At 45.4% G+C, this 24899-nt stretch overlaps 1 protein-coding gene and 1 long non-coding RNA gene across 3 annotated transcripts in view; one reads left to right on the top strand and one right to left on the bottom strand.

Annotated features, from left to right (window-relative positions):
• The window catches only part of LOC135819247 (transmembrane protein 245-like), a 35503-nt gene that overhangs the window by 8923 nt on the left and 1681 nt on the right, over nucleotides 1-24899 (top strand). For both annotated transcript variants that reach the window (XM_065332418.1, XM_065332420.1), the window contains exons 4-14: nucleotides 7156-7415; nucleotides 8916-9026; nucleotides 9516-9620; nucleotides 10391-10473; nucleotides 11335-11425; nucleotides 12995-13084; nucleotides 15898-16011; nucleotides 18899-19021; nucleotides 19714-19853; nucleotides 21137-21237; nucleotides 24699-24873. In XM_065332418.1, the coding sequence (XP_065188490.1) occupies nucleotides 7156-7415; nucleotides 8916-9026; nucleotides 9516-9620; nucleotides 10391-10473; nucleotides 11335-11425; nucleotides 12995-13084; nucleotides 15898-16011; nucleotides 18899-19021; nucleotides 19714-19853; nucleotides 21137-21237; nucleotides 24699-24873 (1393 nt within the window). The remainder of the gene's footprint in view (nucleotides 1-7155; nucleotides 7416-8915; nucleotides 9027-9515; nucleotides 9621-10390; nucleotides 10474-11334; nucleotides 11426-12994; nucleotides 13085-15897; nucleotides 16012-18898; nucleotides 19022-19713; nucleotides 19854-21136; nucleotides 21238-24698; nucleotides 24874-24899) is intronic.
• On the bottom strand, nucleotides 1774-5598 carry LOC135819248 (uncharacterized). The gene is made up of 2 exons (XR_010553881.1): nucleotides 5249-5598; nucleotides 1774-2263 (listed from the first exon to the last, which is right to left on the bottom strand). It is a non-coding gene; the product is annotated as an uncharacterized LOC135819248 (long non-coding RNA).

Below are 24899 nucleotides of genomic sequence, written 5' to 3'. Positions count from 1 at the left end.
CAACTACGGCAAACAGGTTTGGAAAGGGAGAGGTACAAGTGGGCAAAGTATCTCGTGTACAAGGTATGGAAAATACCACTCTAATCAATCTGAATGTTCACAGTATACCAGCTAGAACTGGGAATGGCAGCATTATGCTGCCTTTCAACATTGTGGGTTGCTACAGTTCGTCAGTTTGCTTCAGAATGCATTTTTCTGCTGCCTAATAAGCTACACAGCAACTCTTGTCCACCACTCTGAAACTGAAACAGTGCGTCTGATGACAATGATGCTCAGTCACGAGTATAATCATGTTCTTTATCACCCCCGAAACCATCAGTTCTTTTGCATGTGCATATGAATGACCTGTCGTGCTGTAACAGGAACTGTAGCATTTTTCAAATATTTGCCTGCATATCAGACATTGGAAATGTTTGAAACAAATACAACAGCTCTTTGAAACAATTGCACTATCTGCCTTTATATTACTAGATGTAGTCTTGATCAGCGTTTCCAACAAGAAACAATAATGCATACTATAGTACACACAATGCTGCCGCCGGACCTTCAAGTTGTGTGGATGCTAGTGTCACATAGAATATACCATTGACTCCTTTTTTAATAATCCTTTTAATACAGGGAAAATCCTGATAATTCGAACATGGCTTAATTAGAACATACTGCTCAATTAGAAGTCTCTTCCGGGACCGATTTTCCCTTTTCGCATACGCGCACGTGCATATTACATTAATCACTCAAGATCGCGGCCCCTTTGGCGCTTCATTTTGCTTGACATGTGCAAAATATCTCCGAATTTTTCGAGACCCGTTCTTGAATAATCCCAGTTTCTTCGACTTCTCTTTTCTTCTTCTTCTAGAAGCTAGAGAATATAAGAACGCACCCTTAGAAGTTCACTTTATTTTCCTCAAATCAGTTTGGTTTGCATGCGCAGGCAGTTCGGTGTCCACTAAATCTGTGTCTAAGGTGTGTAGTGCCATTCTGCGTGTCAATGCTAGCATCTTGACATACATAATGTGTTGTCGTACATGTTTGGATAATTAGAATGTCCGGAAGAACTTTTCCCCCGGCATTTTGGTGTTCGAATTATCAAGATTCCACCTGCACTCACAGCAATTGCCGCACACTAGCAGGGCATAATTATTACATAGTGTAAACAGATCCTACCAGTTTCTAAGGTCGTTGGATGACCAATTCACAGATCATAACGTAACCCATTCGGACAGAAGTACAATACCACTACTCACCTTCTTTGACACGCCTGTATGTGCCGGACCACTCTTCATAGCCTGTCCCATACACATCAGTTGTTCGGTCCTCCACCTTCTTCCACCATACGATTAGTAATATTACTACATGTATTAATAGGTCGCGGCACAGAGTTATGTCTTGTCTCATGTCACCATCTGTGCATACGCGGTTCGTGCATACGCGCGTGCTCGCGCGAAATGAACAATGTGATCCATATGCGCATGCAACCTACCCTTATTCATACATGTACTGATAGTGTAGTCAGTTCTGTTGTTAGTTTTCTGTTTCGCAAGTGGAAACAAGTTTTAGTTTGTTTTCCTCTGCTCGAATGATGTGTTTGTTCTTGCAATAAGTCCTTCCGAATAATACCTTTCTCCTTGTCTGAGTCCTGTTCCATCGTGTCTGTTATGAGAGTCAACAGAATGTCGGATCACTGGACTCGTAATTTCGTGCCATCCGGGCTGTCACAACCCTTACTAATAAAGTCACTTGACTCTCATAACAGACACGATGGAACAGGACTCAGACAAGGAGAAAGGTATTATTCGGAAGGACTTATTGCAAGAACAAACACATCATTCGAGCAGAGGAAAACAAACTAAAACTTGTTTCCACTTGCGAAACAGAAAACTAACAACAGAACTGACTACACTATCAGTACATGTATGAATAAGGGTAGGTTGCATGCGCATATGGATCACATTGTTCATTTCGCGCGAGCACGCGCGTATGCACGAACCGCGTATGCACAGATGGTGACATGAGACAAGACATAACTCTGTGCCGCAACCTATTAATACATGTAGTAATATTACTAATCGTATGGTGGAAGAAGGTGGAGGACCGAACATCAGCGTATATGCGGACATCCCGCTGTAGGCAGAGACCGCGCACGGGTTGTCACGAGGAAAACACTTTGCTTCACGGGTAGTAACGTACTCTTCTGCTACTGCTTCAGGTCACTAGCCCGCACCTTCTAGTTCAAATATTAACTTCCTTCCTTGCAAAACGCAACCTGAAAGAAGACAAGAAAAGGCAGAGTAGTTGCATATCTGGGAGGATTTCACGGACCTGCACTTTTTTTGCATGCTAGGAACTGAATCTGTTGTCGTTGCTCTTTTATTTCCATGCCGCCCCGAATGCTCGGTGCTCATTTCCCAAGTCCATTTAGCACGTGCGAATTTGTGGGCGGTTTACCACCGCTGACATTGACGCGTAAGTGCATAATAATAATAATAATAATTTGAAACTCGGATGTTGAGCCATAAATAAATGTAGAAGAGAAAAGGACATATGGATACGAGTTAAGAGTAACTCAGATGTGTTGAAGCTAGGTGTCAGGACGTCGAATGTTTCAGTACTCTGTCAGTTCTGTGCCTAGTTATTGCACTTTCTGACTGTATTATAGTATCATGTTACAGTGATGGAGAGTTACTCTTAACTCGTATCCATAGTCCTTTTCTCTCCTACAATAATAATAATAATAATACTTCCTCCGCGTCATCGAAATTGTCGCAGTTTGACTTTTGATATAAAACGGGGTATTTACTCACCAGCACTCGTACCAGAGGCAAGGAATCGGACATAGGCGACGGTCATCAGTATAGGGTGACGGCAAAGTTCTATTTTCTGTCATTGGAAGCTGGAATTTTTGAACTAGACGCAATTTCTTCGCTGATGTCGCTGCGATGGTAATTTCGACTCGCTGAGATCAGTCAGGCGTTACAGCCTGCACATTTCTCGTGCTTATGACCATTCAATCAAGCATCATCACTGTTTTACCTTAGCTGGGGTGATAATGACTTCGTGGAACAAGTGGCAGCGCTTGGAGAAACATCGAGGGGTCAGCAAACTAAATGCCTGCAACAGCGATAAAATTTGTCGCTCTGGCCGAGACACTCAGTACATGATTGCACCTGCAAGAGCCGTGTAGACTCTACATGTAGTGCTAGTGATGCACGTGCAGGTGCCATACCACGGTGTACCAGTGAATCAGGGCTGGGCAGTGATGCTGAAGAAGAGGGCGCGCTGGACGTGATAGTACAATTACCTGCATGAGCTGTGACCACATAGCTAAAATAAATGGGCATGCCACGGCTAAAAAAAGTTCATTTCAAGATCGAGGTGATTCCGCCGACGGTAACCAACCGACCTCGCAACGATCATGTATTCTTACTAGGCTTCGTTGGTGGTGAAGTAGAAATCATCCAGAGCTAGCAGACGACAAGCATAGCAGCTCTTGTCCTGTGGAGAAAGTCAAAGCGTTTGAGATGAGGCGCGACCAACTTTCAACCTTCCTTGAAATATTTCGGAACGATATTTTTGCGTCCATTGACATCAGCGACGACGAGGACTTCATCTCCGCATGAAAACTCTAAGTCCAACTGTCCTGGAACGTTACTCTAGTCTTCAGACTATCATACTGTGTAGTAAGTTTTGAATGGCTCAGCTTATGGAGTTGTCAGTAACAAGTGACAAGTCACTAGTCAAACTGCGACAATTTCGATGACGCGGAGGAAGTAATAATAATAATAATATTAATAATAATAGGAACTGAATATGAATCGCATTTTCTTCCACATTGACACCGCATGATTCTTAATTTTTCTTAGTGCACATGTGTCCAGATCGAGGATAGTCTGCGCAATAACCAGCGCGCTGCATCTTTGGTTGCAGTCCACCCATAAGGGCCGGGTTCCACTGCGGCTTCGCTGCACATCATCTGCGGCATGAAACGTCATCATTACGATAGTGACCGCGGCTCGGGCTGGCGGGGAGGCCGCGGCTCACGCCGAGCTTTCGCTACGCGGCTTGATCAAAACTGTGAGCCGCGATCGCGGCCAGTTTCCCGTACTTTGCATTGTTTTGTACACGAGAGGCCAGAACAACGAGGATTTTGATTTCGCGGAGGCTGGTAAAATGTCATAAGAAAAACTTAGAGCCCCACCGCGGTCTTCCAATTATGTTTCTGAAAGTCTATTTCTCCAAAGAGCAAGCCGTAAGAAGAATACTGTAAGTGTACAAATTTTCGGCCTATTCAAATTGCGGCCTCCCAGGGCTAAACACACATTTCGGCTGCAACAAATTCGGCCTGTACCGCTGCTGCCTGTATACACTGTCACACTGAAACTTGCAAAACAAAATTTCGACTGCAACAAATTTTCGGCCAAATACCGAGGTGATCAGGCCGAAAATATATCTGCGCCAAATACTTGTTGACTTACAGTAGGATTGCAGCCAGGTTTTGTCGTAAAAGCAATGAATTGGGCAAAACCATGAAAGTCCAGGCCGTTTCACTCCACGTGCAACAGTACATTGTGCAGCTCGAACTCCAGGCGAGGTACCTGTTTATAGCCCTTGTTTAAATTTCGCGGCACTGCATCGTGCAGGATAAAATCATGAATGATAACAAAATACGGGAGCTCACTAGAGCCACCGCCCATCTTTTTATGAATGGACTGTAGCAGTGGTGTACATGATGTATGCAGAGTACTCGTACATGCGTCGATTCACAGCTATCACTTGCTAGCTGTACACACACTACAGCTGTACTGGTAATCCTGGTGATGCCGAGGACTACATTGCAGATGATGTGCCAAGACCAGACTACAGTCATTATAGTAGACTGCCTGAAGCAGGGAGTAGTAAAGTTTAGCTATTCCCTGCCCTGATCTGAAGAGATGTTCTCAGGTGTACGATTCGGTGGCGCATTTGCTTGAACTACCTGTATATGGCGGCGCTTGCACGATTGTTTTTTCAAGTTTTGTCCGCGCAATTCACGGGGATAGATTCTAGCCTGGCAGTTCTACACCTTTAGTATACAAGATCACTGTGCCGAATGGCTCCATATACAACGTAACATTGTAGTTCATTATCTCTTTGACATTATCTACAGAACATACACAAATAGCCGATCTACAAACATGTACCACTTAGCTGCAGACCTCGCAACAATGAAGGCAAGAACGAACAAGCCCACAAACAATAAAATAAATCGTACCTTCTTCACGACATCGCCTCCACTGCTCCAGGTCCATACGACCAGCAATACTCCTCCAAATCCTTCCCGACACAGCAGCAGATGGCTGAACATGTTTACTCAAAAGAAGATTATGTTGGTGCTACTGGTTGCGAGACGAACACCCCAGAAGCAGTGGAACCCGGTTCAGGAAAAAAGGAGTTGGCCAGAGTGGACGCTCAAAAGACAAACAACAATGTCAATGACAAAGACTGTTGTCGACGACAAGCGCAAAGTATAGTCACAACAAGATCGTTTCTTCTTTGTCGTCTCCCGATCGCGATCCAGCTAGCCGAAAATCTGCATTTCAAAAACACGAGGTGTAGCAGAAAACTGTTTGGCGTGCATGCGCGTGCGCGTTCCCAGCTACGTAGTAGTAGGGACTTCAGACCACGTGACTTCTTGGCCCAAAAGCGTGCAAATCGACGCCTGCACAAATCGTGTGATGGTCATATGTCAAGTCGTGTAAAGAAATGTGGAACCGTTTTTCGAAATGAAGGAAGTCTTGTACAGTTGGAGAAAGTTTCGGTTCGTCTTGTTGGAGCTTGCCTTCGTTTGGGACCAGCAAGAATGGAGCTGTTACGTTCATTTTTGACGGAGATACGTATGCGGATGGAAGGGAAAGGTGAGAAACCATATGATCCGTCCGGGTCCCCTTCTTGAAAATGTGATATTTGTATTCTACGACCTCGAATTAGTCTAGATAGAAGGTAATCTTTACTGTTTTCCCCTTCCAGAAGACCTATTTCTTGCATTATTCCTTTTTGTACTTTGCCGTGCAGCGCCGCCATAGTCACAGTATGGAAAGCAGCGAGAAGTATCCTGCGCTAAATGATGCTGATGTACAAATTGAATTGCTCTTGGCTGTTTCGGTCCATGCCTCGATTCTTGTCTCCAATGCTGTTATGCTCGATCTGGTTGAGCTCCGCAAGAATAGCTGAAAGAGTGCCGAACTGGGAGATGTGCTGTATACTCTTGTTGCTATTTGCTGTATCTCTGCTGATGATGATGTGCGTGCTACGATTACCCCAGCCAATACAATGTCCTGTACATGTACATGTTGAGCTTAGTCAGTGCCTCTTCCGTGATCATTCTTTTTCTTGACACCAACCACGCCAACAGTCCGAAGCTATCTCAGGACTGTATTATCAATGTCTCCTGTTACTACCCACTACATTGTAAACCATACTATTCAGCTATTTCATGCGGAGAATCAAGATTGTTTTTGGATCTGGTGTGCGGTTGCTATGCGTTGCCAAGGAAAGTGGGTTCTCTCAGTTTGACATATCTCTCTGATCTCAAATGTGTGGGACGTTTGTCGGACAAATCCGGTGATAGGCGATGACTATTTTGCTTGTAACTTTAGTTTCCTTTGTCCGATTTAGAAAAACTAAAGACCAAACTCCTCAGGAAGCTCTAACCTATCCAAAAAGCAAAACATAAGCCACAGAAAACCGATTTGAAAAAATGGTCTGAAGTCCCTAGTAGTAGTTTGGTTCGTGATGGCGCTTCAATCACGCGCAGATCACGCCGATCACATGACATCGACCAAATATCACCATGGCGATCACAGCCATGATCTCGAAGTACAGCGGCACCAGAAAAGTGTCCTTATTCTACCTGAGCGTGATGCAGACGTGATGCAGACGTGATGCAGACGTGATGCAGACGTGATGCAGACGTGATGCAGACGTGATGCAGACGTGATGCGTTACAGTTAGGGAGCAGTGCTGAGTGGGGTACTTTCATGTTGGTATGTCTTTGTGTGTGCGTGCGTGCGTGTCTGTTTATGTGTTTGTATGTGTGTGTGCGTGGGTGTGTGTATGTGCGTGGGTGCATATGCACGCACAAATGTGTGTGTGTGTGTGTGTGTGTGCGTGTGTGAACAGGACGCGACTCTCCCACCAGCTACGAACTGCGTCGCTCGTGGAGCAACCGTGCCCATCGCAAGCGCAGTGTATTCCAGGAGTTCATTGGTCCTGAGTTGGAACACAGCGGTGTCTACTTTTACGCCGTTGTATGGTGCTGCCTTGCTCTCATGCTCTATAAGTTCCCGTGGCTGCTGTGCTTGCTGCTCATCCCTGCCACGTTGATTGTGGTACGGCTCATCCTGGAGCGATTCAGCATTGTTGACACCACCCGCCAGCTGGTGAGTTGCGAATTACCGTATTTTTCCGGTTGTAAGTCGACCTTTTACGACTGAAAATAGAAGGAGAAAGGGTGGGGGTCGACTTACAACCGGGGTTCGACTTATAACCGGGAACTATCAGTATCTTACAAAAAATGACCTGCACTGCATGCACGAGTGCACCATGTTTACACATTTTGCCAGTTTATTGGCCTTTTTCAAGGATTGGGACGTTATATCCTCCAATAAGGAATGTTTACATGATTTGTTGATGTGTTAGTAGCCGGAGGTGGTTAGTAGTGCTTCTTTGGGTGAAAACTTTAAAACGCAGAATTGAGACCTCCAGATAGGGAGGTCGACTTATAACCGGGGTCGACTTACAACCGGTAAAATACGGTAGTTAGCCGTGGTTGGTCGCCACCCTTCATCTCGGAGACTCTCTCCCCCCCCCCCCCCCCCCCCCGGCTTAGGCCAGGGCCTGTGGAGAGTCTGAATTTGCAAAGCGCACGTTTCGCCGCGGTCGTTCTCCATACTTTCAAATGGCAACCTACCCACAGCATACATCGAAATTTGCAGTGGGATCTCAACTGTCCAGCGCAACAAACCGCGAGTAGATCGGAGCAAGGACGCCGCCGAACGGCGCGTCGAACCGTAACATACGTTACGGTTCCAGATGGGGCTGGTACACAAAGGGTTAAATACGAACACACACAAAACAGATCACATTCTCACTTTTGGCAGTCTTTCGGCGAGCCAGGAGATGCTGTATAAGTAAATAAATTGTTGTAAATATAAATAAATAAATAAATTGTTGTGGGCTAGGGAGCACGCATTGAACAGTTGGCGTTGCAAGTAACGACAATCGATCTGGTAGTAGAAACCTGTTATTGTTCGTGAGGTTGAAGTATAGAGTCAAATGGTTACTGGATCTGGAGAGGTTTTTATTGCCCTGTGAGCTTTCTTATACCCAATACTGCAGTTATTTGTTTGCATATGAAACACGCAGACACCATTGTCTATGTAAGTATGCAGCCCTGTATTACTTTTCTCTACTCTGATTAGAAATTTGACACTGTGCTTTGAAAGCAAGAAACTGTCAACATAAAATGGTCTCTTTCATTGTGCTAAAATGCACTTACACGAGTCTTGTGTGTGGGGGGGGGGGGGGGTGTCTTGGTGGAGGGTGTAATGTTTGAATATTCCTACAGGTAGAGCTTGGGAATTATTTTTGTTATATGCTTATTAAATACACATACATGCCAAACAAGTAACTGAGTTGCGCAATGTCTGCGGCCTTCATTTTAATCATAGCTCTATTAAAATTATTATCTCCTCGCAGATTATTCAATAGGCGAGGCGGCATTTGCAAGAGAGGTATGCGTGTATTTGTGTATTTGCGTGTATGGGGAGGGAAGATGTTTTTTGTGTTTGTGTGTTTGAGTGGGCATTAGGGCATTAGATCCCCCCCCCCCCCCTCCCAAGACATAGTCTCATGCTGTATTTCTGTGGCACATTTTGCAGCTTTCCAGACCCCAGCACTTGATCGGTACATGGATACACTCGCGTCGAGATGCGCTCATGCCTCCACCAATGCGCGCTATCCTCAGATTTATCAGCCAAGCAGACAAGAAGGTATGTAAAATGCAGTGTCAAGATGTTTATGGTACCCAATGATATTGCTTGATTGGCCTATGTTAAAGTCAATTAAGTTAAAGAATTTGGTTGCAGGTGTTGATCCACAAACTGATGCAGATGCAGGTGCAGATGCAGATGCAGATGCAGATGCAGGTGCAGATGCATATGCAGATGCAGGTGCAGATGCATATGCAGATGCAGGTGCAGATGCAGGTCATACAATTTTGGTGGAAAAATCAGTTGGAAGTCTGCTTTTAAGTGTTCTATGAACGAATTGTTCATATTGTATCTGCCTGTGTTTTCCATCACATGCTACTTTTGCGACAGATTAGAATTGTCCTTCAACAGTCACAATGTCTCTCTTTCTCTCTCTTTCTCTCTCTCTCTCTCTCTCTCTCTCTCTCTCTCTCTCTCTCTCTCTCTCTCTCTCTCTCTCTCTCTCTCTCCGCCGCTGGTTTCTTCACTTTTCTCATCACTTGTTTTCAGATAGTCAGTGGTCTGCTGTCGACAACGGACAAGTTTGTGTCCTTGCTGTTGATCCTAGTGTTGTGTGTGACCACTCTCCTGATGGCATTCTTCTGTGCTGTTCAGGTACGGCTCACAGCCCTGCAGGGCAAGCCTCATGTAGTGAACTATTTCTCAAAGCGATTTAGAACTTGATTGACTCATATCCCTTACTTCACAAAAGCTTCTCCAGTAGCGTATAGCGTAACTTGTAGTTCCTTGGTCCTTTTCTGTTCTATAAGCTTCTTCAGTCACTTCCACTTTAGTCCCCATTCGGTACTCTAAAGTGCTGCATATGCGAGATATGCATGAACTGTGTAAATACGCCCAGCAATTCTGCTGTCATAGTAGTTTTTAGATAAGTGCATCTGGTTGCACACTAGCTGGAAGAATGAAGTATTGGCGAGGGATTTAAGATTGTAGAAAGGAGCAAGGCGACTGTAAGACCTGGCCACGCTGAAATGAATTGTAATGTTGAGTCTCCAATCGGAAGCATCAGAATGCGTTTACACGCAGACTTTAAGTCAAAGTCTGCGTGTTAGTGGGGACACTGTAGATGATTAGTTTGATTACATCACTGCCAAACCTCTCAGAGAGCTGTCAGAGATATAATTTCGGGGGCTGAATAAGCACTTCGTCGTATAGTATTAACACGTCTGATATGGTACTACTCCAGGTTCCTGTCACTACACAGTTCCCCCTGCCCAGTTACCCTGCCCAGTTACCCTGCCCAGTTCCCCCTGCCCAGTTCCCCCTGCCCAGTTTTCGCTACTCAGTTTACACTGCACTGTTTAATCTGCTCAGCGTTCAGTTGCTCCGTTTGTTTTGTATTTGTTGTGGATGGTGATGGCGCGCAGGTACAAAGTGAGAGTGGCCACATCATTCGACAAAGCACCACTCTTGGACAGCACGTCATTGAGATGTATCCAGAGTTGAGAAGGTGAGCGGTACGGCAAGTCCCAGCTAGTGCCGGAATTGCTCTGCTTGAAATTGTGTTCAAAAGATTGTCTTGTTCCCTGGCTGTGGGACTGTGTTGGTAGACTTGCCCAGGGATTTGTATGACCTGGAACAGTGCACAGTGTTACAAAGAGCCAGTCGGTGTGTGTGTGTGTGTTTGTGTGTGTGTGTGTGTGTGTGTGTGTGTGTGTGTGTGTGTGTGTGTGTGTGCGCGCGTGGGTGTGTGTGTTTGTGCCAGCTAGTTTGGTTGGTGGGTACACTTATGCCGGATAGCGTTGGGTCTGTTGCCAACGGGCTCGGCTGCTTGAAGGTGTAATGTTGTACCTACCACCTTCGTTGGTTGCAGGGTTCATATACTTTCTATTTGAAGTATACATACCTGTTAACCATGGACTACTTCTGGCTAGATTAACTCTTGTGTAATCATGGTGCTAGTGAAGCTTGTATCAGATCCACTCTGATTTAGCCACCCACACTAGTAGCAAGTATTACCTTCACTGGGGGCAGGGGTAACTGCAGTTGGATCCCGGGACGGATACCCTGATGCCTTCAATCCTTTTTCTGCACCTTGTCCTCACCCATTTACTGAGGTGTGGGGAGCCCATAAGTGGGATCATTTTCAAGTCCACCCATAGTTTTGAAGATTTCATGGGGGTGTCGGCCGTTGGGCGGTTCAATAGCCAATTGAGTCATCTTTCCAAGATTTCTTTTGAGTCTCTCACCCCTCTCCCGGGGAATCCCACGTGACGAGTTTTGGCAGTGAGCGACAAGTACAAGTGTGTGTTTGTGTGACTGTGTGTGTGTGTTTGTGCTTGCGGCGTACTGCATATTTTCTTTGCTGAAGTATGTGGCAGGGTGAAGGCAATGTCACGGGTATGTTACAAAGCATGAAGGAACAAGCACATCAGCAAGGTCGAAATTGGATACGCACCGGGGTAGGTATCGTTCCGTCTCCTCAATGAGGGACACTGGACTCCCTGGTGTGTCCGTGTGTGTGTGTGGGGAGGGAGTGTGTGTGTGTGTGTGTGTGTGTGTGTGTGTGTGTGTGTGTGTGTGTGTGTGTGTGTGTCCCATATGGTGCAGTGGTATATGCAGTTGATTTCCAATCGAGAGGTTGCGGGTTCAATTCCCGACGATTATGGTCGCACACGTCTTCTCTTTCTCGGTCTCTTCCTGACTTTTCTTTCATTCTCCTGGGTGGTTACCAACAGCCAGTGTATGCCGGAGTATGTGGTGTGGTGTGTGTGTGTAGAAAAAAAGAAAAAATGGAAAAATGAAAAATAGGGATTCACTGGCCAGAAAAAGTCACTTCAATCAGCTGTGTGGTGGATACCAGGCTAAAAATAGTGGCGGTCAATTCATCAGCCTTGCAAGCTGTTGAATGGTGTAATCCCAGCACAAGTTGCTATGTCTAACATAGCTGTTCGCTATCATCGCTTCCGCGATGGGCAGGTCTGAGGTCTGAGGGGAGGGAGGGAGGGAGGGAAGGGGTGGCGGTGGTGTGTATTCACATGTGTTTTGTTGGGTGGGGGGGGGGGGGGGCATGGGCATCAGAAGCTATTATCGATTCGTGCAGCTTCACCCAAAGGGTGTAGTAAAGGGGGGACCTCCCTCTGTGGATTTATGAAAAATCAAGCCAATTCGTGCCGTTTGCCATTTGCCAACACTGCACTATGCGAAATGTTAGAACTCAAAATACTTTTCACTATGGGGGTGGCCGAGGAGAAAACTCAACCAGGCTATTGGTACGGCTTGAGCCGAGCCTACTGGACCGGCTTTGGTACCCATAAGGGGAGGGGATTGCGTGTATATCCACGTATTGTGCTGTTCAGGGTTTACCGGGTGTTAGCGGCCGTCGTGAGTTCCCTTCGGGAATGGACACAATAGTTTACCATTAGGGGGGGGGGGGGGGGGGTTAGATTGCGTATATGTCCACGTATTGTGCTGTTCACAGCATCAGCACCTGTTTGTAGCCATATGCGTATAGCGCTCGGCAAATTGGCAGATTATGTTTGAATAGCAGTGAAATTTGGCAGAGAACCATACAAACATTATGCCAGACACTTCCTTGAATTCTCCATTTCTTTATCTACATACCAAACATGCAAAGTGACGAAACACACCAGAAAAAGTATCAAAATCTGTCAATTTTTCTGCCGGCATTGTCAAGGACCACCTGATTGTCTTCCCTGCATAATTGATTATGTGCAGCTAGGCAGCCGGTTCTCACCGCAAGCATGTACCCGGCCCGTCAGTCCGAAAAGACATACAGTCAACTTGGCTAATAACGACTGCGGATATAACGTCAATTCGCGAATAACGACAGAATGTTCATGCCCAGAGCAAAGTCCCATCCAACTGTAAAACTTATAATGAGACTTCGGGTATAACGAAACTTCGCGAATGACACTTTTTGGTGCCCCGCCGAGTGTCGTTATAAGCGTAGTTGAATGCATCAATCAGTTCAATATCCGTTGTTCATTGTTCATTGTTCTGCTTGCCAGGTCAGATCTGTGGTAACCAGCGATAACAATGATATCGAGGATCAGCTAATGCTTGCCTGGGATCAGCTTGTGCGACTATGGACTAATGAAGTAAGCCTGTGTGTGTGTGTGTGTGTGTGTGTGTGTATGTGTGTTTGCATGTGTTTATATGTGTGTGTGTGCACATGCGTGTGTGTGTGTCCTTTGCCAGACACACTACTTGATCTGTTTTGTTCGGATCTTGTCCACCGTCATTTCTATTAGAGGAAGACTCAGGGGATGTACAGCTGCATGATGCAGTTGATGAATTGTGTTGACCAAATTACCTGATTTATTGCCTATGTCATGAACTACAGTGCTAGCAACTGAAATCAGACCCCTGAGCGGTGAGCTCACATCGCAAAGACCCAACACGGGATGGTAACACTACGAAACAGAGACTACTAGACCCGCTCAGGGGGTCTGATTTCAGTTACCAGAACTGCAGTTGGCCACACCACTGTGGGCCATGCATTACTGTGGTCCATGCATTACTGTGGGCCATGCATTACTGCGGGCCATGCATTACTGTGGTCCATGCATTAGTATGGTCCATGCATTACTGTGGTCCATGCATTACTGTGGTCCATGCATTACTGTTGTCCATGCATTACTGTGGTCCATGCATTACTGTGGTCCATGCATTACTGTGGGCCATGCATTACTGTGGTCCATGCATTACTGTGGTCCATGCATTACTGTGGACCATGCATTACTGTGGTCCATGCATTACTGTGGTCCATGCATTACTGTGGACCATGCATTACTGTGGTCCATGCATTACTGTGGGCCATGCATTACTGTGGGCCATGCATTACTGTGGTCCATGCATTACTGTGGACCATGCATTACTGTGGTCCATGCATTACTGTGGGCCATGCATTACTGTGGGCCATGCATTACTGTGGTCCATGCATTACTGTGGGCCATGCATTACTGTTGGCCATGCATTACTGTGGGCCATGCATTACTATGGTCCATGCATCACTGTTGGCCATGCATTATTGTGGTCCATGCATTACTGTGGTCCATGCATTACTGTTGGCCATGCATTACTGTGGTCCATGCATTACTGTGGGCCATGCATTACTGTGGGCCATGCATTACTGTGGTCCATGCATTACTGTGGTCCATGCATTACTGTTGTCCATGCATTACTGTGGTCCATGCATTACTGTGGTCCATGCATTACTGTGGGCCATGCATTACTGTGGTCCATGCATTACTGTGGTCCATGCATTACTGTGGACCATGCATTACTGTGGTCCATGCATTACTGTGGTCCATGCATTACTGTGGACCATGCATTACTGTGGTCCATGCATTACTGTGGGCCATGCATTACTGTGGGCCATGCATTACTGTGGTCCATGCATTACTGTGGACCATGCATTACTGTGGTCCATGCATTACTGTGGGCCATGCATTACTGTGGGCCATGCATTACTGTGGTCCATGCATTACTGTGGGCCATGCATTACTGTGGGCCATGCATTACTGTGGGCCATGCATTACTGTGGCCCATGCATTACTGTGGGCCATGCATTACTGTGGTCCATGCATAACTGTTGGCCATGCATTACTGTGGCCCATGCATTACTGTGGGCCATGCATTACTGTGGTCTATGCATTACTGTGGGCCATGCATTACTGTGGTCCATGCATTACTGTGGGCCATGCATTACTGTGGGCCATGCATTACTGTGGGCCATGCATTACTGTTGGCCATGCATTACTGTGGTCCATGCATTACTGTGGTCTATGCATTACTGTGGGCCATGCATTACTGTGGCCCATGCATTACTGTGGGCCATGCATTACTGTGGTCCATGCATTACTGTGGGCCATGCATTACTGTGGTCCATGCATTACTGTGATCCATGCATTACTGTGGTCCATGCATTACTGTGGGCCATGCATTACTGTGGGCCATGCATTACTGTGGTCCATGCATTACTGTGGTCCATGCATTACTGTGGTCCATGCATTACTGTGTGTTGCGGTATCTACATGACTATACATGTATATGGACAGTACTGACCAGAGCCTGTTAAATCCAAACTCGAGAGTAAAACCGTGTTGGCCGCTACACACCTCTACAACTACACAAACACACACACTCGTCTGTGCACGTGAACGCGGCGCTACTTTATTCTTTGACGTTTAATTTCTCTGACCAGAACTAAACTTATTTTTGTCATGGCATCTGTCAATCGGAAGCGGAAAGGTGGTTCTTGACCAGGAAGTTGTACGACTCCTTGTTCTTGACCTGCCCGGTACGCGAACACGTCGAATTTTTTTATTTTTTATTTATTTATTTTATCTGTTAATCGATGTAGATATTTTGTTCTCAGCTCTTTGACTGAGTATTTGATTGAGAAGCAAGTAATTGAGAGGTTGTTATTTGACAAATCAACATAGCTTTTCAAAACATATTTTAAAGTGTTGATGTTTCTCCTTGCAGTGCATGTTGCTGTAATCCTATAAATACACTGTTCATGTGAGACTAGGCTGGAGGACAAGTTATCCGCATCCGTAGGAACACCACCACCCTCTGTGGATCAAGGCAAGGATGCAGCTCCTAAAGCCAGGGAAGCCTAGCTGGCTCCAATACCGTGGCCTAGGCATAATGCCTAGAAAGGACTTACTCAAACTTGATCTTAGATTGGATTGTGTGTAATGTTCCCTGGGCCTGGGTTACTTCTGTATCTGTTTAACTTCTGGTTTGTGTTTCTGTTTGGGTGTGTTGTGTGTGTGTGTGTGTGTGTGTATGTGTGTGTGTGCGTGTATGTGTGTGTGTATGTGTATGTGTGTGTGTGTGTGTGTGTGTGTGTGTGTGTGTGTGTGTGTGTGTGTGTGTGTGTGCATGTGCTGTATTGTTGTAGAGTGTGGTTGTGTGTAGCAATGTGAGTGGACTGAGTGCCAGTGAAGTGTCTTCTCAGATCAACATGACATCAGTATTTACTACCGTCAGTAGCAATATGGGCACATTGCATACGGTAAGTGATCAGTTTTATTTTTTATTTTATTTTTTCGTTTTGGAAGGTATGGCTGGTGTTACTGGTATGGCTGGTGTCACTGGTATGGCTGGTGTCACTGGTATGGCTGGTGTCACTGGTATGGCTGGTGTCACTGGTATGGCTGGTGTCACTGGTATGGCTGGTGTTACTGGTATGGCTGGTGTCACTGGTATGGCTGGTGCGGCCATGGCCGGACCAGTGTTTGCCAATTCCAGCTTCATGGATTGTCCGTGTATGATCAATTATGTGGAAAGCACTGAACAACTATCCTCGTCAAGGGGCTGGTCTCCATTCTAGGGGTGGGGTTTGGGGGGGGGGGGGGGGGGAAGGTTGCATGACTGCATATGTGTATGATGGTTGGTACATGTTATTCATGGTAATTATGTGCTTGCTGAACCTAGGTCCAACATTTTTAGTGCGGGGGGGGGGGGCACGTGCGCCCTGACCCATTGCGGCTACGCGCCTGCTCGTTGTGGAGTCTCTCTCTCTCTCTCTCTCTCTCCTAAACTGTTCTCTGTGCCCAGTCAGAACTACTCTGCTAACTACATGCAATGGACATGTATCTGTCAATATCGGCATGTCATAGTGTAACTGGAACAGCCAGGTGCAATGCAGCATAGTGCTAGAGATTCATCCTCCCGTGAATAAAAGCCGGGCCTGGGTAAATGATCGGCCCTGCAGTCGGCCTGGGCGCGTAGCACCCCTCAGGAGCTGGCTCCGGGCCTGGAAGGATAGAAGCCTGTATTCAGCTTTTGTTCTTCGACTCGAAATACAACAACAACAGCAAGAGTATAGTTTTTAAGATGCACCGTCGGCCTATAAGCCTACCAGTTAGCTTTAGTGTTGTCATACCTGTAAGCAGTGGACACAAAGGTTATACTCAGAGTAGTGTTCACATACATAGAAATACCTGATTTGAATAGAAATACCTGATTTGAATAGAAATACCTGATTTGAATAGAAATACCTGATTTGAATAGAAATACCTGATTTGAATAGAAATACCTGATTTGAATAGAAATACCTGATTTGAATAGAAATACCTGATTTGAATAGAAATACCTGATTTGAATAGAAATACCTGATTTGAATAGAAATACCTGATTTGAATAGAAATACCTGATTTGAATAGAAATACCTGATTTGAATAGAAATACCTGATTTGAATAGAAATACCTGATTTGAATAGAAATACCTGATTTGAATAGAAATACCTGATTTGAATAGAAATACCTGATTTGAATAGAAATACCTGATTTGAATAGAAATACCTGATTTAAATAGAAATACCTGATTTAAATAGAAATACCTGATTTCAATAGAAATACCTGATTTCAATAGAAATACCTGATTTGAATAGAAATACCTGATTTCAATAGAAATACCTGATTTCAATAGAAATACCTGATTTGAATAGAAATACCTGATTTGAATAGAAATACCTGATTTAAATAGAAATACCTGATTTAAATAGAAATACCTGATTTGAATAGAAATACCTGATTTGAATAGAAATACCTGATTTGAATAGAAATACCTGATTTCAATAGAAATACCTGATTTAAATAGAAATACCTGATTTGAATAGAAATACCTGATTTGAATAGAAATACCTGATTTCAATAGAAATACCTGATTTAAATAGAAATACCTGATTTGAATAGAAATACCTGATTTGAATAGAAATACCTGATTTGAATAGAAATACCTGATTTGAATAGAAATACCTGATTTGAATAGAAATACCTGATTTGAATAGAAATACCTGATTTGAATAGAAATACCTGATTTGAATAGAAATACCTGATTTGAATAGAAATACCTGATTTGAATAGAAATACCTGATTTGAATAGAAATACCTGATTTGAATAGAAATACCTGATTTGAATAGAAATACCTGATTTGAATAGAAATACCTGATTTGAATAGAAATACCTGATTTGAATAGAAATACCTGATTTCAATAGAAATACCTGATTTCAATAGAAATACCTGATTTCAATAGAAATACCTGATTTCAATAGAAATACCTGATTTGAATAGAAATACCTGATTTGAATAGGGCTTGAAAGTGCTACGTCACAGCATAGCAAAAATTTCAAAAATTCAAAAACTGGATCCACTTGGATCCAGTTTTTGTATGGATCCAAGCACATTTCAAGCGGTCTTACCCACAGCATGGTGATGTAGCCAGTGAAACTGACTGATTTGGCTACTGGGGGCGGGGTTACAACTGGTGGCGAAATAAAAGTCACACCTGCATGCGACATGAGTGGGTTGCTATGCACCCACATACTTAGGCAATAGCAAAGTCACACCTTAGTGGATCCAAAAATAGAAATCTGATGTCAACTTACTACTCCCTGGCCGTTTTGACGTCATCACTTTCAAGCCCTATAGAAATACCTGATTTTAATAGAAATACCCGGCTTGAATAGAAATACCTGATTTGAATACTAGTAGAAATACCTGATTTGAATAGAAATACCTGATTTGAATAGAAATACCTGATTTGAATAGAAATACCTGATTTCAATAGAAATACCTGATTTGAATAGAAATACCTGATTTGAATAGAAATACCTGATTTGAATAGAAATACCTGATTTGAATAGAAATACCTGATTTGAATAGAAATACCTGATTTGAATAGAAATACCTGATTTGAATAGAAATACCTGATTTGAATAGAAATACCTGATTTGAATAGAAATACCTGATTTGAATAGAAGCCTAACACTGACATTGGCTTCTGCAGGAATAAGCTCGGCTTTTATACACGACATCACGGTAGACTATGAAAAGCAATAGGAATTTCTTCGTTGTCACGTCTCTGCTCTTTCTGTTGGTTATACTTACATGCAGCTGCTTGACTCGGCGTGGGTGGTTGTCAAGGGCAACGCTAAACTACTGATGGGCGTGGTGACGGCAATACTCTCCGTGTTGCTGGACAGCGGCACAGCTGTGTTAAACCTTGCTGTGAATGTTGTGAGTGCAGCTGTGTTCGATTACACGTTCTGGAACCTAGTTTTGATCTCGACTGCCCAATGAGCCAATCACAGCCATGTAAATGAGCAATTGAAGGTTGTCTTTTTTTTTGTAAAGACTATCTTCAATTCCTCATTTACATGGCTGTAATTTGAAAAAAACTCTCAATCACCTTCAGGAATTCTTGGAAAGAGATCACGTGTATTCATCTTTGTGAGAATCAGTATTACACATTCCACCTTCATTTGCCGAATGGGCATTCTAGCGAAGAAGTCTTCTAAGCAAATAGTGCATGCTTTGTAGGGGACACACACACACACACACACACACACACACACACACACACACACACACACACACACACACACAAACACACACACATAGGTCACATGACCAGATTCATGTTGCTCGACAATACCTTCATGACCAGTTTCTGTAAGTGAGCAAGTACGAGTGCAAGTGCGTGTGTCTGCACCTCTGTGTGTTGCTCTGTCTGTCTGTCTCTGTATATGCTCATATACATGCCCATGTTGTTGTTGTTGTTGTTGTTGTTGTTGTTGTTGTTGTTGTTGTTGTTGTTGTTGTTGTTGTTGTTGTTGTTGTTGTTGTTGTTGTTTGTGTGTTTGTGTGTGTGTGTGTGTGTGTGTGTGTGTGTGTGTGTGTCTGTGTGTTTGTACTGTGCACTATTGCAGGTGATATTCCTGACTTCACTGATGTATTTGCTGGCTGCATCTGACCGTCAGTACATACCACTGACATGGCTGACTAGTCTAATGCCTCCGGAGGCTGGTGCAAAGTCACAAGCAGTTACCTCAGTATCCAATGCAGTTCAGTAAGTAATCTATGTGTTGTAGCGTAGTAGTAGTAGTGCAGGAAAACATTCTCCACACATTGTATACACTATGTCATGTGTACATGTGCTGATAAACTAACTGCTCAGTCCATACACGATGTAGTATAGACTCTTTTGCAATGTGAACTTAGCCTTGGTATGTGCCAGCTGCCTGCATTGCTGTGGGACATGCTTGCAGCTGAGCAATTGCGACTCACGCTTACGACCCATACATTGCAGAGGAAAATACCTTTTTGATTGCATGGCAGTGCAAGTGTTGGTTTGACATAGAGGACCCATTTCCATGCTCAGTCTAATAGCCTCTGGGATTGTCTGCGTGAGAGCAAGTGTTGCTATACAATAGCTTTCCGGTTGTGACATCATGTACGCCTTGCCACTGTCGGTTGCACGAAGTCACCGTTCTTTTCTGCTAATTTGTTATACATGTAGTAGTCCCGGTGGAACCTATCTCTCTCTCTCTCTCTCTCTCTCTCTCTCTCTCTCTCTCTCTCTCTCTCTCTCTCTCTCTCTCTCTCTCTCTCTCTCTCTCTCTCTCTCTCTCTCTCTCTCTCTCTCTCTCTCTCTCTCTCTCTCTCTCTCTCTCTCTCTCTCTCTCTCTCTCTCTCTCTCTCTCTCTCTCTCTCTCTCTCTCTCTCTCTCTCTCTCTCTCTCTCTAGTACAGACATTCTAGTAACACGACGCACCCTGGCTGTCATCAAGAGTACATTACCCCCTCTAGAGTGTGCGGTACTCCAGTCTATGGGGTCTGCAATAGAAGTGCTTCACATCACCTGACAACACACACACACGCTGCCTGCAACATACATATGATGATGTACCTACAAGTATTTTTTATGCAGGCCTGCTTTGCGTATGACTCTTTGGTGATGACTTTTCACTGCTTGCCAGTGTACAAGCTCATACCCTAGTTTCATTTGATGTGAAACTCTGCCACCCCAGCACTAGATAGAAATGCACAATCTTTGGAGGTATGTAGTGTTACTGTCCGTCTTACAATGGGGATGTGTGCTGAATACAGTTTTGCTGTGTGTGCGTGTGTGTGTGTGTGGGTGTGGGTGTGTGGGTGTGTGTGCGTGCGTGCGTGTGTGTGTGTGTGTGTGTGTACGTGCCTTCCTGCATGTGTGCGTGCATGCATTCGTGTGTCTTCTATTCGTAAGTGTGTGTGAGTATGCGTGCATGCGTGCGTGTGTGTGCATGTATGTAAGTGTGTGTGCGTCTTCTATTCGTGTGTATGTCAACGCTTGGGTCCTGTGTTTGTTCAGGGGAGTATTTGGTGCATCTCTAAAGATGATAACATTCTATGGACTGTTTACATTCTTCACACATACTCTGTTTGGATTTGAAGTGGTCTTTACCCCGGCAGGTAAGCCACTCATTTCCCCTATGCGTTGCAGATCAATACCAATCTCAATGTGTGTGTGTGGGTGGGGGGGGGGGGGGGGGGGCTGGCATGGGCGTCTGTGTTCGTGTCTGTGTTCGTGTCTGTGTTTACATCTGCACGCATGCTTGTGTGCGTATGTGGTGGATGCTCACGGAAGTGGAGGAGTGGGAGGGGCCGGGAGGGGGGAGCCAGATGTGCATGTGTTGCAGATCACACGTCTGTCGCATCTGTGTGTGTGTGTGTGTGTGGTGGGGAGGGGGTGATTCTGCATTACAACTATAATTATTTGTTTGTGTCGAGGGGGATGGGATGGAGGTGAGTTTGAGTAGGGGATAGAGCTGGGAAGTTGTTTGTGTCTAGGGGGATTGCATGGAGGTGAGTTTGAGTAGGGGATAGAGCTGGGAAGTTGTTTGTGTCTAGGGGGATTGCATGGAGGTGAGTTTGAGTAGAGGATAGAGCTGGGAAGTTGTTTTTCTCTAGGGGGATTGCATGGAGGTGAGTTTGAGTAGGGGATAGAGCTGGGAAGTTGTGTGTGTCTAGGGGGATTGCATGGAGGTGAGTTTGAGTAGGGGATAGAGCTGGGAAGTTGTTTGTGTCTAGGGGGATTGCATGGAGGTGAGTTTGAGTAGGGGATAGAGCTGGGAAGTTGTTTGTGTCTAGGGGGATTGCATGGAGGTGAGTTTGAGTAGGGGATAGAGCTGGGAAGTTGTTTGTGTCTAGGGGGATTGCATGGAGGTGAGTTTGAGTAGGGGATAGAGCTGGGAAGTTGTTTGTGTCTAGGGGGATTGCATGGAGGTGAGTTTGAGTAGCGGATAGAGCTGGGAAGTTGTTTGTGTCTAGGGGGATTGCATGGAGGTGAGTTTGAGTAGGGGATAGAGCTGGGAAGTTGTTTGTGTGTAGGGGGATTGCATGGAGGTGAGTTTGAGTAGGGGATAGAGCTGGGAAGTTGTTTGTGTCTAGGGGGATTGCATGGAGGTGAGTTTGAGTAGCGGATAGAGCTGGGAAGTTGTTTGTGTCTAGGGGGATTGCATGGAGGTGAGTTTGAGTAGGGGATAGAGCTGGGAAGTTGTTTGTGTCTAGGGGGATTGCATGGAGGTGAGTTTGAGTAGCGGATAGAGCTGGGAAGTTGTTTGTGTCTAGGGGGATTGCATGGAGGTGAGTTTGAGTAGGGGATAGAGCTGGGAAGTTGTTTGTGTCTAGGGGGATTGCATGGAGGTGAGTTTGAGTAGCGGATAGAGCTGGGAAGTTGTTTGTGTCTAGGGGGATTGCATGGAGGTGAGTTTGAGTAGGGGATAGAGCTGGGAAGTTGTTTGTGTCTAGGGGGATTGCATGGAGGTGAGTTTGAGTAGGGGATAGAGCTGGGAAGTTGTTTGTGTCTAGGGGGATTGCATGGAGGTGAGTTTGAGTAGGGGATAGAGCTGGGAAGTTGTTTGTGTCTAGGGGGATTGCATGGAGGTGAGTTTGAGTAGCGGATAGAGCTGGGAAGTTGTTTGTGTCTAGGGGGATTGCATGGAGGTGAGTTTGAGTAGGGGATAGAGCTGGGAAGTTGTTTGTGTGTAGGGGGATTGCATGGAGGTGAGTTTGAGTAGGGGATAGAGCTGGGAAGTTGTTTGTGTCTAGGGGGATTGCATGGAGGTGAGTTTGAGTAGCGGATAGAGCTGGGAAGTTGTTTGTGTCTAGGGGGATTGCATGGAGGTGAGTTTGAGTAGGGGATAGAGCTGGGAAGTTGTTTGTGTCTAGGGGGATTGCATGGAGGTGAGTTTGAGTAGCGGATAGAGCTGGGAAGTTGTTTGTGTCTAGGGGGATTGCATGGAGGTGAGTTTGAGTAGGGGATAGAGCTGGGAAGTTGTTTGTGTCTAGGGGGATTGCATGGAGGTGAGTTTGAGTAGCGGATAGAGCTGGGAAGTTGTTTGTGTCTAGGGGGATTGCATGGAGGTGAGTTTGAGTAGGGGATAGAGCTGGGAAGTTGTTTGTGTCTAGGGGGATTGCATGGAGGTGAGTTTGAGTAGGGGATAGAGCTGGGAAGTTGTTTGTGTCTAGGGGGATTGCATGGAGGTGAGTTTGAGTAGGGGATAGAGCTGGGAAGTTGTTTGTGTCTAGGGGGATTGCATGGAGGTGAGTTTGAGTAGCGGATAGAGCTGGGAAGTTGTTTGTGTCTAGGGGGATTGCATGGAGGTGAGTTTGAGTAGGGGATAGAGCTGGGAAGTTGTTTGTGTTTACGGGGATTGCATGGAGGTGAGTTTGAGTAGGGGATAGAGCTGGGAAGTTGTTTGTGTCTAGGGGGATTGCATGGAGGTGAGTTTGAGTAGGGGATAGAGCTGGGAAGTTGTGTGTGTCTAGGGGGATTGCATGGAGGTGAGTTTGAGTAGCGGATAGAGCTGGGAAGTTGTTTGTGTCTAGGGGGATTGCATGGAGGTGAGTTTGAGTAGGGGATAGAGCTGGGAAGTTGTTTGTGTCTAGGGGGATTGCATGGAGGTGAGTTTGAGTAGGGGATAGAGTTGGAAAGTTGTTTGTGTCGAGGGGGATGGGATGGAGGTGAGTTTGAGTAGGGGATAGAGCTGGGAAGTTGTTTGTGTCTAGGGGGATTGCATGGAGGTGAGTTTGAGTAGCGGATAGAGCTCGGAAGTTGTTTGTGTCGAGGGGGATTGCATGGAGGTGAGTTTGGGTAGCGGATAGAGCTGGTAAGTTGTTTGTGCCTAGGGGGATTGCATGGAGGTGAGTTTGAGTAGGCGATAGAGCTGGGAAATTAGTTGTTTGTGCCTAGGGGGATTGCATGGAGATGAGTTTGAGTAGGGGATAGAGCTGGTAAGTTGTTTGTGCCTAGGGGGATTGCATGGAGGTGAGTTTGAGTAGGCGATAGAGCTGGGAAGTTGTTTGTGTCTAGGGGGATTCCATGGAGGTGAGTTTGGGTAGCGGATAGAGCTGGTAAGTTGTTTGTGCTTAGGGGGATTGCATGGAGGTGAGTTTGAGTAGGCGATAGAGCTGGGAAGTTGTTTGTGTCCTACCTACATGTACGTACATGTGAAACACGGTGGCCCAATTGTTAGATATTACCTTGTTCATACTGTAGTATAGACCCACTACAGGTGTATTGAATCAGCTCCCCCCCCCTCCCCGTTCTCCCCCTCCCCTTCCCCCTCCCCCTTTCCCCTTCCCCGTTCCCCTTCCCTATGTCCATTCCTTCAGTAAATACATGGGTTCACATATGCAGTGCATTCATTGAAATAATCATGGTCTCTGAAGTGTTAAGGTGCAGGTATATGTAGATATCATGCAATGTTGTTCTGCACTACATGTACACACACATGTGTATTGGAGGCTGAGGTGACACGACGGGATCCACTCTCAGGCATTTCCTCCAGCTTGACTGTAGCATGACAATGCAACTGTCCTTTGTTCTGTGCTGTTCTGTGCTGTTCATGTTGTCTTACTTACACTTGCAGTAATCTCAGCTTTGTTTGCCGCCATACCTCTACTAGGCAGCTACTGGGTAGCACTGCCCGCATCACTCTACCTGCCTGTTGCGCAACAGTCCTGGATCAAAGCATCACTGCTGTTCGGCCTGCACTTTCTCTGCTACAATGTTGTCGACGTGGCCATATACTCTGAGATCAAAGGGTACGTGCTGTATGGGCATTTTACAA

The sequence above is a fragment of the Sycon ciliatum genome, chromosome 6 (assembly GCF_964019385.1).
Source record: "Sycon ciliatum chromosome 6, ocSycCili1.1, whole genome shotgun sequence".
NCBI lineage: Eukaryota > Metazoa > Porifera > Calcarea > Leucosolenida > Sycettidae > Sycon > Sycon ciliatum.
The sequence above is the reverse complement of the archived record's forward strand: the minus strand, read 5'-3'. Positions and strand labels throughout refer to the sequence as shown.